This window comes from Zingiber officinale, chromosome 1B (genome assembly GCF_018446385.1).
Source record: "Zingiber officinale cultivar Zhangliang chromosome 1B, Zo_v1.1, whole genome shotgun sequence".
Taxonomy (NCBI): domain Eukaryota; kingdom Viridiplantae; phylum Streptophyta; class Magnoliopsida; order Zingiberales; family Zingiberaceae; genus Zingiber; species Zingiber officinale.
In genome coordinates this window covers 108,132,775-108,148,763 of record NC_055986.1, presented here as the reverse complement: position 1 = coordinate 108,148,763, position 15,989 = coordinate 108,132,775, and the positions used below count along the sequence as shown (strand labels likewise).

Here is a 15,989-nt window from a genome sequence, read left to right as displayed (position 1 = left end):
CCCTAAACATGCTTGTTCTTACTAAGAAGATATATAGAAGAAGAATCTAAGGAAAACCTAATGATACTAATTTTAATTTCTAATTTTTGATCTTCGTTAAAAACTTGTAGAAATTGAAGTATTTTATATTTTCTAAATTTTTCGAACCAAATAAGTATTTATTTTTGGACAAAAATGAAAAAAGACACTATTTTATTTAATATTGTTGCATCGTAATGGTGCAACATAAAATAAAATAATTTAATTTAATTAAAATTATTACATATCCAATATTATTCTATTAAACATATTTTTTATTATCTTAATTAAAGGTATCTAAATCTATTAAATATTATTTCAATTACAACTATTATTATAACGACTATAATAATATTTTTGAGATAAAGAATATAAATATTTTAAAAAAAATAAATAAAAATAAGTAGTGTTTTTAATTGATTTTCCTTTATATGGTATTAATTATGTATCAGGGTGAATCTGAACTTAAAACGTGTGTGGCGTTTTGTCTATATCCGTGATATTAGTAAATAGCAGCGTCACGCTTAATGTCGGCCTCGCCGACCGTCATAATCAGCAGCTCCGCTCTTCGCTTTGACTGGCCTCCATTTCTAAATCACTTCCTGTCCAGGCTGATTCTACTGCTACTCTTCGAGGGGCGCGGATTGGAGGGCAGATTTGGGCGCATTGGATGTGTTCGTGAAAGGTAAATTTTGATTTGTACTTCTTTTTTATCCTTTTCATGGCGGAATTAACCAGGCGAAAAATGTTTTTTTTTCCCACAGTCCTGATGGCGGTCATTCTGTCTTGTTTTTGCGGGTTTCTTGTCTTGATGCGAAGGCGTTGAGGGCTGAACGGCGTGGTAGAAGATGGGCGTCTTAAACACGGTGTTGAGTTTCTCCGGGTTTGGAGTGGGGCTGACGGCGGGGATCGTCGCCGGATACTACCTCTTCATCTACTTTCAGCCTTCTGATGTCGACCAGGTAGGTGCTGCTTGATGATCTTTTTGTTGTCTTGTACTTTCAGATCTGTTATTGTTTTGATTTGCTTGACTAGGGATGACTTGCTTTGGACTTTGTTTTATGTCATCAAGGCTTTGAGAATTTAGATTGTAAGATGGAGCTTCTTGATCAGATGATTCGTCTGAATTCTGTTTGTATAAACGTTACTTTTTATAAGGTAATTTTATTGCCGATAAAAAAAAAAGTTGGATTGACTGACCCGAAGTTTCTGAACGTGTGAATGTGAAGTCTGTGCAGCATCCATATCGATTTTAGACGAATTTGGCATAGGTCTTGATTGAACGGGAGCTGATTTCTCTACATCAATTGGGCTAAGGTTTTACTGAATTGTCCGAAGACAATAGTTTTACTGAATCTTGTTCAAAAAGCAACTGTCTGATTTAGCATTTTATGTTTTGAAATCACGAGCTTGGTGTGAACAAGTGAACAATACAGATCTAGGGATACTTAAGTTAGTCCACCATAGGTTAAGGTGGCAGTCACAATTTTGGGCTGAGAAATTAACTCTCTATCAGGTTCATCTTTTGTAGGCTCGTAATATGGAAGAATTTTGCTATGATTCTTATTGTATATGCAATGAAAGCTAGTTGGCAATGACTGTTCGGATTACTTCCTGCCAAATATAATGTGTTCTTCTCATTCGTACTATGGCTTATAGACATATAGTTATGGTAAAGATAGCTGTTTTTTTTATTCCATAAATCAAAACTTGCCTCACAAGTATCATAATTGCTCTTCACTTTTGGTTTCCGAAGATGGAGATGTCAATTGGTCATGCCTGGGCAGGGCACAAAATTTCCTTAACCTCCCCATGGCACGAACTTGGGCTTGGGTGACCCTTACTCGTGCTGCCTTAGGCTTGAGCTCGTGGTCTTAATTCACTATTTATTTTTTTAAAAAAATAATTAACAAAATAGAAATAAAATAAATAAAAAGGAAACAAAAATAAAAGACAAAAAACTAGAAAATTTTATTAATTAAAATCTTAATATTTACATAATTTCACTTTAACTTTAATAAATATAAAGAACTTAATACAATATGACGGACAATAATACATGAATATTACATCTCAAATTTTGGATTTTTTTTTTAAAACATCATTGGAACTTGTCCTTTCAGCCTTCTATATTGGATGATCAAGTGTCTTCTTTCAAAAAAGATCAACATCAATGTAGTTCTACTTAACTTATGTATGTCATATCTTAGGCAGATGTGAGTTAGGTCTTGTCATGATTGGCTTGATCTTATTATATAACTAGGACCAACTTTGTTGGTTCAAAGTTTGTTTTTATCTTATAGGCATTTCTCTGTATCAAACTAATCTTTATGACATGCACATTTACAAGACATCGCCCTTCAAGCAATTTCTCTTGTCGTTTGACACCTAGTTATCTGCACTAAAGGATTCTGATGTTGCTATAGGCATTGGAATGACTAGTATCATACCATGGCAGCTGAGATATGATATATATAGGCATATCGTTTCCACCAATTTAATACATTTAAATCCTTGTATGTTTCGAGAGTATATATTAGAAACTAAGTAAAAATTTGGTTCATATACTTCATTTTGGTGTTCAATATTTGAGACTCACTTGTTTGACTTAGAGAAACACTAGCACGATTGAAAGTGCTGTGGAATGTAGATATTGTGTTCTGACTTCCACAAAAAGATGGTATCAGAGGCTATGGGATGGTTGGTGACCATATTTGTCATGCAAATTTTTAATATATTTTTAATTTCTAATATTTTTTTGCTGCACATTCTCTAATTCAAAATTTTCATATTATTCATTTATAACATTATAAAAACTTATATATTTAATTCCATGATCCAAAATTATAACTACACATATCTTTAATATGTATATGAAATAAATGATTATATCTATAATTTTTTAAATAAATCACTAATAGTTTGTAAAATATAAAGCTACACAAGAAAATTCATTTGTACAAGAACAAAAACTTTCTATGAGGTTAGATGCAATCTCAATATATACATAACCAATCGTAATCTTCTATAGATGGGCTTGTATTAAATCTATCTTTCATATGAGTTGGTAAGGGATGCCTAAATTGTAAGGCCAATTTCAACACAAGGTAAGATGAGTTCCACCTCTTATTAGGTGATATATCAAAGAATATTTTTTTATATTTGATATTATATGTTTACAAAACTTTTTGAAGTTTTGACACATACACTGTGATGATTGAACAAATCAAAGTGCATTCCTTACCCATAAAACATTCTCATAACTTCCTTTATGCCCATCTTATATATAGGGGTTCATCACGTGACAAATACAAGATACATTAAAAAAAAAATCCTAGCTGAAAAGTATTAATTTTTTTATTTTAAATTATTTATTACAACATCATTATTAGTTGTATTATCAAATAAAACTGATTTTTTTATCTATATATGTGGGAAATATATAAAGATGGGAAATATCATGATCAGTTCATCTTTAAAATTAATTATTGTTTATTGAATAAGCTATCTATCATATGTCCAGTGTGTATTGCAACATATATATGATTGTGCATTACGACTATTACTTATAACATTAGAAGTTAAGGCTATATGAGATGCAAAAATATTAATTAAAATTAATATGTCTCATTAAATAATTTTATTACGTCTGAACATATTGTGTTCCTAAATAATTTTCTAAATCTAGATTGTAGATAAGTTCTCATAAAATATTCAAAGTCATTTGAATGAGCCAATGAAAATGGTGACTCCCATTTTACAATAAATTTTTCAATGCCTTTTCTCTCTTGGTTATTTGAAAATATAAAATTTACAAGCTCACCACCAACAAATGATAATGCTTAAGCTTTTGCATCCTAGTGTTAGTTTTGTGTGATGAGGTGATAGTTATGTTGAAGATTTCTAAAAAGGAATTTCCTTGTAATTTTTGCACTTGATGCTTCCTTCACTATTTTTGAAGATGATGTTGGAATCATCTCAAACTTGACTATGATGCTTACAGTTACAGCTATGTTAAGGGTTACTTGATGACACTTCCATCCCCATCTCAGGTTATGAGACCAAAGGTTATTGTATTATGTTATGCTAATCAATTTAATTGATTTTAAATTTGAAATCTATAAGCCCTTGATATTGAAGAATTTATAAGTTATCAAAGAAAAATTATACCTATTAATCCACAACTAACTAAAAATACAAAGATGAAGAGAAAATGATCCTTATTGAATCAAGTATTTCCTAGCAACTAGATAGCCAATAACAAAAAAATTCTTCCTCTCATGAGCAATTGTGGGGTCAATAATTAATTTTTATAATTAAAAATAACTAACAACAAAAATAACACTATGAAAACAATGAACAATCATGAAATTCCCAGTTTATTCTATAAATATTTCATTCAATTTACAGTTGAAGTTGTGACTGAAGTCAGTTAGGTCTTGGTTTATGTAGAAAATGCTTCTTAGTCTAATTGAATAGGTAAAGTAAACGTACTTTGTAGATACTGCAGAGGTAAGTATGTCTCCATATAGGAATTAACCACCAAGTAGATGGTTAAGCATTGGTTGAGTGCAGAATGGCCACTCCGCATCTAATTGGTCTATGCATCTTATGTCTAAAAATGGATTTTTTTATTGCTTATTGAAAGTTTCTACTTCAATTTCGTGCTTGATTGTACTTTATCAGTATGAAAACTAGTGTGGGAATTAGCACACAATGCTTTATGTTTAACCGATTTTTCGTTTGCTTGATCAGGATCCTAAGATCCGTGCACTTGTTGAACATGATACCCAATCATTGGAACGAATATTTCCTGAAATTCCCCTATGGGTAAAGAGTCCAGATTATGAACGAGTATGTGAACCTTCCTTTTATTAAGAAACACTGTGATAAAGTTGCTTGAATTACTGTAAAAAGCTTTGTATCAATCTATTTTTTATTATTTAACATATTTTTCTTCTTTCAAAGATTGATTGGTTGAATAAGTTTCTGGTGGTAATGTGGCCCTATCTTGATAAGGTATGCTTTGACATAAAGCTTTCTATGTGTAGTGGTTTCCACTATCTCATATTGATGCCTTCTATCCTGTACAAGGCTATTTGCAAGACTGCAAAACAAATTGCAGATCCAATTATTGCAGAGAATACTGTGAAATATAAAATTGATTCCGTTGAATTTGGAAATTTCACTCTCGGTTCACTACCACCAACTTTTCAAGGTTAGCATTTTTGTTGTTCTTATCTGTTCTACTTCATGAGTACCTATCATCTCTGCATTGTTGACATTTTTTTGTTTACCTTTTCCAATCAATTCAATTGTCTTTTACAAGAAAAACAAAAGCAGTTTTTTCTCCATTTATTTTTCAGTCCTATATAAATCATCAAGGACTGAGTTGTGTAAATTTGAAACTTAGATTTTTTGCTCTAGGACACAAAAGCTGACCCTGTTATTAGAGACAATCACTAGTCCAACAATTGTAAAAGTCCAATCCACTTCTTCAACTGTTACTCATTCTTACTTGTATAGGCATTAATATTTTTATTTAATCTCACAATTTTTTTGTCCCTACTCCACATTGTTCTTGTCAGTATTCTATCAATTATTTTGTTTGGATTTCATCTGGACTTCAAGTTCTAATCTTAGTTTTATGTTTTTGCTAATTTCCTTATAACATCCGACTGTCAACTTCTGCTAGGAATCAAAGTCTACACTACAGATGAGAAGGAGATAATTATTGAACCATCACTCAAATGGGCTGGGAATCCCAATGTAACCATTGTTGTCAAAGCCTATGGATTAAAATTATCTATACAGGTCATTCACATATTCTCTCTTTCATCACATATCTGCATTCTGTTACTGCTATGATATTCTTCTAGTTTGCATTTGGAGTGTGAAGGTAACATACTAGCATTTTGAGATTTTCAGGTGGTAGATCTTCAAATTTTTGCTTCTCCGCGAATTACTTTAAAACCATTGGTCTCTAGCTTCCCTTGTTTTGCAAATATCTTTGTGTCCCTCATGGAGAAGGTTAGTGAAATACAAATTACTCTTTACTTTGAAACCTCATCAGTAAGCTGCACTTATCATATGCAACCATTCAAAGTGTTCAGTTGTTTGATGGTACTCTCTGTTACAGCCACATGTTGACTTTGGTCTAAAACTTGTGGGGGCTGATCTTATGGCAGTTCCTGGTCTTTACAGATTTGTTCAGGTGGTTATTTTCCCTATCTAATTGAATATTATCTTTATGTACTGTACAGTATCTTTGTGAATACCTAAGGGTTTCCGTCATTAATGTTAGTTTAATTACCTTTTTTTAAAGAAGATTGTGAGTGACATCAATCACTCAATTTCATTAATAAAGGAGCAGAAACAATATAGTACAACTATACACAAGAAACATTCTTGACACCGAGATTGATGAGCACAACAAAATTGCTCGACCAGTTAATCTAATTAGAGAACCAGAGTTGATATTGATCCTATCTGAAATCGAGAGAGATGATATTGATTGTGAAAAGAGTCTGCGTTGAAACTGAAGATGTCGTGCCATCCTGTGTGTCAAAAATAGAAAATAGAGGAAAAAAATGTTAGCAATCGGATCAAGGAGGAGTCTCCGGTACAGGCACTCTGACGCCCAAGTTAAACAAGTGTCCGAGAGGAAATGCAATGAATAGTAGTGAAGAACAATGGAATCTAGGTGCCTTAGGTTGCGTAGTGTAGTGTTTGCGTTAGCGTACCTGCGCCTGTAGATGGAACCTCGTTTATAGTGTTAATTTTATTCTCTGTATGAATCTTGAAGCATTGGCAACAAAGAACCAACCTTTCTGACACTCTGACAACTTTCCAAAAATGGGCCCACCATTTTTATGTTTTGCAGGGTAGAAGCTCCTCGCACAAACTGCACAAAGAATATTCCCTTGATTCTTTGACAACCATTATACAAAATGCCAAAATGGAATATTAGGGCGTTGGGTTGATGGACCTTCTACATGGTGAGCTGATCGAGCGACCGAGCCCCCTTTTATAGTCTGATCGGCCTCCGCTCGTGAATGGGATTAGTCGGCTAAAGAATGACAACCTTCTTGAAGGCTCGACCTTCGCTCGACCCTTATACTTGTGTAAAGAGTCTGATCTGGTTTAGGCCATATCTCCACAATAGTATTATATTATCTACTTTGGGCTTAGACCTTCATGGTTTTGCTCTTGGGCTCTCTCCAAAAGGCCTCATGCTAATGGAGATATCCTACATCCTTTTTAAACCCACGATCTTTACTAAATCCTTCCAATGTGGGACCATGGTCCGACCCCCAGCATCCAGTCACCTTAACCTGTTTCGAGCCTCCTCGTGAACACCTGGTCACCTCCGAGTCACCACTTGCTCAGGGCCTACTCTCAACTTCATTCAAGGCCACCCCATATGACATCCGGTATGGACCATGGCTCTGATACCATTTGTTGTGATCGAAGGATGTTCACATATCTCCACAATGAGATGATATTGTCCACTTTGGGCCTAGACCCTCATTGACTTTGCTCTTGGGCTCTCCCCAAAAGGCCTTATGCCAATGGAGATATCTTACATTCTTTTTAAACTCATGATCTTTACCAAATCCTTCTAATGTGGGACTTTGATTGAATTCCAACAGACCCCAACTCGGGGCCCCACCTTATTTGCTGTATCAGATATCAACCCTGCAATCTGTGTAGATATTCAAAGAAAACTGGTTTTGCTGTAGCTGGAACCTAAACCTTCCACAAAGACAATATCTCTTTCCATGAATGAGCGATGGCTGGAAGACCTGCATGTGTTGAATGAAAGATACCAGTGCGTAAAGCTAACAAAATTTCATATGGCCAACAAGCTTGAACAGACGTGCAGACGTGGAGAAGACACACTCTTTTCTACCAGAAAATGAGCCATTAGCATCAGTCCAATCCGCCTCTATTACTGAACTCTGCATGGATGCGGATAACACTTGAATGATTTGTCAAGCTCCTCTAGCTACTGGACATCCATTGAATAGATGAGCTGTTGACTCCACATTGGCATTGCAAAGGATGCATGAGAAATCCGTGAGGGGAACATACTTCTTAAGCTTGGGTCTAGTATTTTATTTGTCACCTAAAATTAGCCAAGGATTTTGACGTTAATCACAACATAAGATTGTCATACAAGAGAGTGCCTAGATGAGTCACAACCACCATGGAGGAGCGGATGATAAGTCGAGCTGGCAGAAAATTTACTGAGAACCTACAAATATTAATCGAGAATATCCTCACTATTCTATTTGCTACGTAAGAGAAGACTTGACATTAGTGAGTTGGCTTGCCTTTACAGATGTCTACAAAGACTTTTCAACAAAGAATGATTTTGAGAAGAGGCATTAATGATCCATTTTTCTTTGAAATTTGTAATGGGAATCAACTTTTTTTGTTATCATGGACTGCCAAGAGTGCTTTCTCTCAAATATCTATTCTAAAGGAAAAAAAAATGTAACTTAGAACATGTTTTAGTATTATAACTGTTATGCTATCATCGACTAGCACTGAATTATGTACCGAGATCTTTGAGACAACCTGTCTTTTATATGATTTTCACTTTTTTTTCTTTGCTGACCTGTGTTACCATTTTGTAGGAGACCATTAAAAAACAAGTTGCAATTATGTACCTATGGCCTAGACACCTGGAAGTGCCTATACTTGATGCTTCAACGTAATTCATGTCAATACATTTACATTTTCCATACCACACTTTTAATAGTTTGAAGAGAAGATGCTGATAACTAAGCCAATCAGATTATGTGATATCGCAGGGCCTCAAATAAGCCTGTTGGAATGTTGCATGTGAAGATTATTAGTGCACAAAAACTAAGAAAGAAAGATTTGTTTGGAAAATCAGACCCGTATGTGAAACTTAAGCTTTCAGATGATAAGCTTCCATCGAAGAAGACAACTGTCAAGAAGAGCAATTTAAACCCTGAGTGGAATGAGGAATTCAACTTTGTTATAAGAGACCCAGAAAATCAACAGTTGAACCTCGCTGTTTATGACTGGGAGCAGGTATGGATTTTCTAGATACATGCATTTCTTTCGTTTTTCCACACCATTATTTGTGCCTCTAGTACTTTAGCTTATTGATTTGAGTTTTGTTTTTGCACATTTTTTATGTAGGTGGGAAAACATGAAAAAATGGGCATGAATGTTATTCGGTTGAATGAACTTAACCCTGATGAGCCTAAAATTTTAACACTTGACTTGATGAAGAATCTCGATAATATTGATGCTCAGGATGACAAATTTCGTGGGCAAATTGTTGTGGAAGCAACATACAAGCCTTTTAAGGAAGATAAATTGTTAGAGGTTGATAGTGAGAAGGATACCGCAGTAAACGCTCCTAACGGGACTCCTTCAGGTAGCGGGCTGCTTGTTGTTACCATTCATGAAGGTCAAGATCTTGAGGGCAAGCACCATACAAACCCTTACGTGTGTCTCACCTTTAAAGGAGAAGTGAAAAAGACAAAGGTATTTTGTGAATCAGATTCCTAGAGGAGGCTCAATTATAATCAAGTTGTTTCTGAAAATATTTAATCTGCTTCTGAGATTATTATCAATTTGCTGAATGCAGCATATAAAGAAAAGCAGAGATCCAAGATGGGAAGAAGTACATCAATTTGTATGCGAGGAGCCTCCTATCAATGATAAAATACAAGTGGAGGTGTATAGTAAGGCACCCAGCATTGGTATACACTCCAAGGTACTCCTTTAGTTTACTTAATCGATATGCCAAAGTAAATGCAAAGCAGATATGTCAAATGTTTATTTTATATCCTATCACATTTGGGTAAATATAAATTACACTAATGGCTTGATCGTGAACAGAGCAAGATAATGGAAAATATTCGGAGTGTACACAGCAAATGTTACTCATCTTTACCAATACATTTAGCCAGATGTGATTTGCAACAAAGTTTGTTGTTCATCGTACATTGATGAGGTGATAATTGTCATGATTAACTTAAGCACAATTCGCAAACAAAAAAGATACTTAAGTTTTGCATCTAATTTCTGAAAGATAGGACTGGACCTTGTAATATTTATATTTTAGATACAAAAACCAGAAATTGCAATTTCCATTGCTTGATATCAGTTACATGATAGAGAGGGTAGTAAACAGAGTCTAGTTAACGAGATTGCCAGCTGATCTGTTCAATTCAACCTCAATACTAATCCATATTATTTTTTGTTCAGGAAAACTTGGGATATGTCATCATTAGCCTCGCAGATGTGGTGAACAACAGGAGAACCAACGAAATATATCATCTGATCGACTCAAAAAATGGACGAATCCAGATAGAAATGGAGTGGGTTACTTCATAGAGTTTCATCTAATGAGCTAGTCCCTGCACTGTTTGCTACAAAAAATTCCGCAGGTCGAGTGATGTTACAATATAAAGAGCACTAGATAGCAACGATGACGATTGAAATGACAAGCCCTGTAGATTTTCTATTGCTTTCCTTTTCGTGATTGTGTGAAACGTATTTCATATCGCAACTGTATCGGTTAGATAATCTGGTAAATGGTTTTGTCTGGGTTGCATTGTGTTTATGTTTGGTGGAACAGATCTCTTGGAGGTTCTTGTTTGCCTTTTCATTTTTGATGTTACCTTCCTTTTTCATTAAATTTTAGTAGAAACGGAACTACACGATCTGGAACCGCCGGTCCTACGGTTTCGAGGGGTCAACCTTTAACCTTAATCGTTCAAGACAGTTACAATTTACAGTTCGAAGTTGTCAATTTTTGATTTGTCACGGTTCATCACGATTTAAAATTATTATATTAAAAAAATAAAAATTATAAATTTATAAAAAAATGACTTGCATTTATTTAAGTTATATACGTATTCTCTTTGGATATGAGAGAATTAAAATTCATGTAGTTCTTTTTTTTTTTTTTGCCCTTTTACCTTATAAAGTGACATTGTTACTCACTTGTATTTTCTGTTCCCGTAGTATTTATTCTTTCGGTATTAAATTTTTTGATTTCGTTATCTGAAAGTTGCATTTCTTGAATTCTTTTTTTGACTTTGATCCAATCGTCAAGTAATGATTGAGCTTCCAATGAGTCGGGGAGATAAAGTCGATCGTCGTTTATCCAATATATTACCACTAGCACTGAACGTCTGTTTTATAATAATTATTACACTGGACAATCTAAAATTTCTTTGATAATCATGGAGAGAACGTGAAAATTTTGAGTTTTGTGTGACCACCACTTTCGGACATTAAAATTTACTTTAATATTTGCTTCATTAAAATAAAAAAAAATCATAAAATAATTCTCAATTTCTCATGTGTAACTTAAGGATCCTCGTGCACATTTTGTTTGTTGCTTTAATAAAATTTATGCTTTTGTAAATTTTAAATTGCTATTACTAGTATTTTGTGTTTCAAAAATATTAGGCTGTGTTCCATATTTTATATTATATTCTTTATAAATATCATATAAATAATTTATAATATCATATACACAATATTATTTGGATAAAGAGAAGAAATTTTTTTAAATGGAATTAAATGTTCTAACATTTCTTGTAAAATTTCTAATTTATATCTAGGGTCAAAAACAAATATTACTAAATAAATTTTAGGAATACGGAAAACAATATTTTCCCATTTTGTTTTCATTGCTAATACATGAGAAGATAAAAATTTATCGGTACTATTTTCATTTAAAAGTAATACTATATTGCAAAATTTACTAAAACTAAATGTGAAGTAGGATAATAAAAATTGAAAAATTATTCAACTATATCATTAAATACTTTTAAAATTTAATAAATACTATTACAAATATTTCATTATTATAAAAATAAATATATTAGTATTATTAATATTTTGTGTAAAAAATAAATATAATAATTTTTTATATTAAAATGAATCTTGTAACAATTGATATGTTGAATTCCAACATATTAATACATGACGTGGAATATTTGTAGGTCTTATTTCATTAATTTTACAAAACTAATTTTATTGTTTTATTATAGATGAATATGACTATAAATAGAAAATAACACTTATAATTGGTTCAATATGATTTATTAAAATTCTTAATCTATCTTGAACATATAAATTTAAAATATGACAAATGCAACGAAAAAATCCACCAATAATAAGTTGACATATAAATTTAAGCTTTTCAATACTAAACTCATTTCAAATGATATTGAAAATATTTTATAAGTTAATCCATATTCTTCTGAAATTAAACATAATAATTGCGAGATATTATGATCATTATATGATTCATCAAAAACAATATAAGCTAACAATCTTTTTTAGATATTTAAGGAGTTATCAATCGAATGACAAATCACATTCATATATTCGTGTTTGCCAATTAATTTAAATATCGGAACATAAAGAAATTTGATTATTTAATTTATTAAATTCTTCAATTATTTTTTCTCTTGTTTTACGAATCTTTTAATTGTTCTTGTAAGTGTAGTTCTAGGAACACGTTTAGCAAATGAATTAAGAGGTTCTTTATAAAAATCTTCAAAAGTCCATTTAGATCAAAAACTAAATTAAAGATATTTTATGAAAACAAATCACTTCAAGAAAATAGGATTTCAAAGATGAAAAAAATGTCTCTGAAAGTTATTTTTCCATCTCTAAAGTTTGAGACGAAATATTTCGTCTCAAAAATCCATTAGTGAAAGCTCCATGACTAATTTTGAAATAGAAATATTTCGTTGCTAAATTTAAAAACAGATGAAAAAGTCATTTATAAATCTGTTTTTAAGTTAACAAAATAAAATTAATTTCAAATGTAAATTCTGTCTCTAATTTTATTTTAACTCTGTTAGTAACTTGTTTATAAATCGATTTACAATTCTATTTATAAATCTATATATAATTTTATTTTAAAATTTATCACTAAATATTATTATATTATATTTTTTATATTTCTCATCAATATATTAATTAATAAGAAACCATCCTTCATTTCAAAAGAAAATAAAATTATTAAAAAGAAATAATTTCTAAATCCAAATGCATCATACAATTATCATTGAAATAAATAAATATTTACATCATCTAAAAAAATTTAACCAATAATCAAACTATAAACAACTATATGAATTTTTAAATCTTACCATAAGTAATCTAATCTTTACATTGCATTGTCTATCACGATCCTCACGGAGACCAACTTCTCCTAGATATAAATGATTTGTATATTTCATCTTTTGAATCATTTCTGAACCATCTCCTTGAAAATTTCTTCTCTTTGCGGCCTACCTTCCTTGATAAGATTTTGTCCCCTTTGGCTACTTTATGTGATAACAAGTTTAAATTTTTTGACTTTCAATAATTTGTTTCTCTATCCTCTGGCTAATAGCATACATGCCTTTAATTTCTTCTTTCTGCCCTCCCTTATCTTCGAACTCCATGAGATGAATTGCTTCTCTTGTACATATTAACGAACCAACCAATTTTATTGAGACAATCTAGCAAATCAAAACATAAAACGAGTAAGTCTTACAATATAAACAATTTTAATACGGATAAATTGAAATTGTAAAAAAGTCATAATCAATATTAATGTTCATATGCTAATTATTCCATAGTCAGTTGTCAATGCTAAAGAATTAACAAGTCACGAAGACTCTTTTAGCTTTGAAACAATATGCATCACAAAACTTTAAAGATTAGGGCAGCGTGAACAAATATTTAAGTAGGATTTCTTCAAATTTGAATCTTAAACTTAAAATCTCTAAATACAAATAACAAAATGAAATACAAGATATTGCACATTGATTAATTTAAATCACAAACTAAAAAAGCTTAATATCCACAAACAAAATACCAGACGAACTATAAATATTGCAAAGAAATAATCCTATAATATTAATAAACAAAACTATAGCATATAGTAAGCAAATAGTACTAAGCAAAAGATTAAAAGAGGATTCTAAATGCAACATTTGCTCTGGATTGTTGTGGCTAATGCAACATTTGCTATTGGTATCCTGCATGATACTAACGAGTGAACCATAAGTCATAATACAATATGTGATACTTAACATAATTATATAGTCCTTAAAAGAATTTTTTGCTTGTTGATATAACATAAAAGGCTAAATTTGATTTGGGAGGAAAATAAAGATGAAAGAGGTCAAGCATGCTCTCAAATCAATTAGGTTCAGATTAAGGCTTCGAAAACATCTTGAAAAATTTCCTTAGCATCATTTTTTAAAAATAGGAATCGAAAATGCAGCAATTTATAAGCAGTCTCAGCAAGTCTAATCAAACTATCTTTTGAGAAAAATAAAACAAGACATACAAATGAAAAAGTAGAATTATCTCGTTAAATAATTACATATCATTCTTGGATAACTTCATTACCTCCGGATAATCTCATTCTCATCTACAAATTAGTTAGAATATTGTGGCTATAAGGAAACAATATGTAACAATTTAAAATACAGTAAACATTAAGCATAGAAATGAGAAAGCAAATAGTACAAATGTAACGAAAAAAAAAGGAAAATGACAAAAGAAATTCTTATGCATAGAAAATAGAATAAAAGGGATCAAAACAAAAAGGAAAATACCCTAAGTTTCATCCCTGTGTGATTTATTTGCAGCAGGTAACATTGCGTGACCATAAGGTGTGCGTGACCTATTAGCAGCAGGCGACAACGTGCAACCAAAAGGCGCACGACTTATCATTAGTAGGTGACATCCAGGGACCATAGGATGCATGACCTCACAGTCGCATAAGGGGGTTGATTGAAGGGGTCGTGGACCTTGTGGTCATGAGAAGTGACTGTCGCTAACCTCAAGTGGTCACGACCGACCTCGCAACCACGACCGACCTAGTAGTCGTATGAGATGGCCACCAAGCGCGAGAAAAAAAAATCAGAGATGAGGAAGAAGAATTCATACCACTCCACCTAAAGCGAAATTAAATTAGGGTGAGGAGGAAAATTAAGGGAAAAAGTATTTATTGGGAAAAATAAATGTGGTAGGGTTAAAAATCTTAAAGAAAAAAAAACGAGTTTATAAATCATTTTTTATAATCATTATGACATTTATAAATAGTGTCATCATAAATAGTTTAATATGATATTTTATATTTTTAATTAATAATTTTTAATAAATATCATACAGAATATTTATAATAATATTAAAAAAATCACAATTTATATTTTCTAATATAATGGGCATTTGAAACAAGGGGAGAGGGGGGCATTTCACACTCACAAAAAAGTGAGAGTTTAGAATAAATAAGAGATGAAGACATAGCGGGCATTGGAGTAGATAAAGATGAGAGCGGAGATGGTGAAGTGGGAGGAGAGGAGGAGGCAGACGTAAAGATCTTTGGCCTAGGTGAATGGGCGACACAATACCGAAGTAGGGAAATGCACGCGTGGAGAAGAAAATAATCAAATATATTAGGGATTTGGTGTTAAATTATATTTTAAATATTATGATGTTTTATAATAAGTGGAACTATTTTACAGCTTAATATTAAAAAAAATGATCAAAATCATTAAATTAAATTAAAGTTGAAAAAATAATATAAATTTTAGACATATTTTTAATTCATATGTATTTTTCTTGTATATATATTTACTATAGTACTTTTTAAAAATTTATATATTTTATTAATATTAATATAAAATTATAAATTTGTGTCCATTCCTCCTCTAAATTTATATAGAGATAGGTTTCTTTCATCTTAAAATTTTTATTATTTTAAACGATATTTTTAATAAAGATAGTACAATTTCATTATATTATGTAGTAAATGTATCACTAATTTATATACATCTAAAACATATTTTATTTCCATCTTAAATTTTCATTAAATTTCAAATATATTTTTTGAAAAAATTATATGGTTTCAAATTTAGTATATAATCCATTTTTAATAAAACTCTATATGTAATTTT

The 15,989-nt window shown here is 31.6% G+C and overlaps 1 protein-coding gene across 1 annotated transcript; it reads left to right on the top strand.

Annotated features, from left to right (window-relative positions):
• The first annotated feature begins 544 nt into the window (after window positions 1-544).
• Window positions 545-10,630, top strand: LOC121971242 (synaptotagmin-2-like). Its single transcript, XM_042522409.1, has 13 exons — window positions 545-703; window positions 783-980; window positions 4,774-4,872; window positions 4,987-5,037; window positions 5,113-5,236; window positions 5,714-5,832; window positions 5,947-6,048; window positions 6,158-6,232; window positions 8,661-8,737; window positions 8,838-9,084; window positions 9,196-9,546; window positions 9,650-9,778; window positions 10,273-10,630. Exons 2-13 carry the CDS (start codon window positions 867-869, stop codon window positions 10,399-10,401), a joined length of 1,617 nt encoding a protein of 538 aa, XP_042378343.1. The 5' UTR covers window positions 545-703; window positions 783-866; the 3' UTR covers window positions 10,402-10,630.
• The last annotated feature ends 5,359 nt before the right edge of the window (window positions 10,631-15,989 follow it).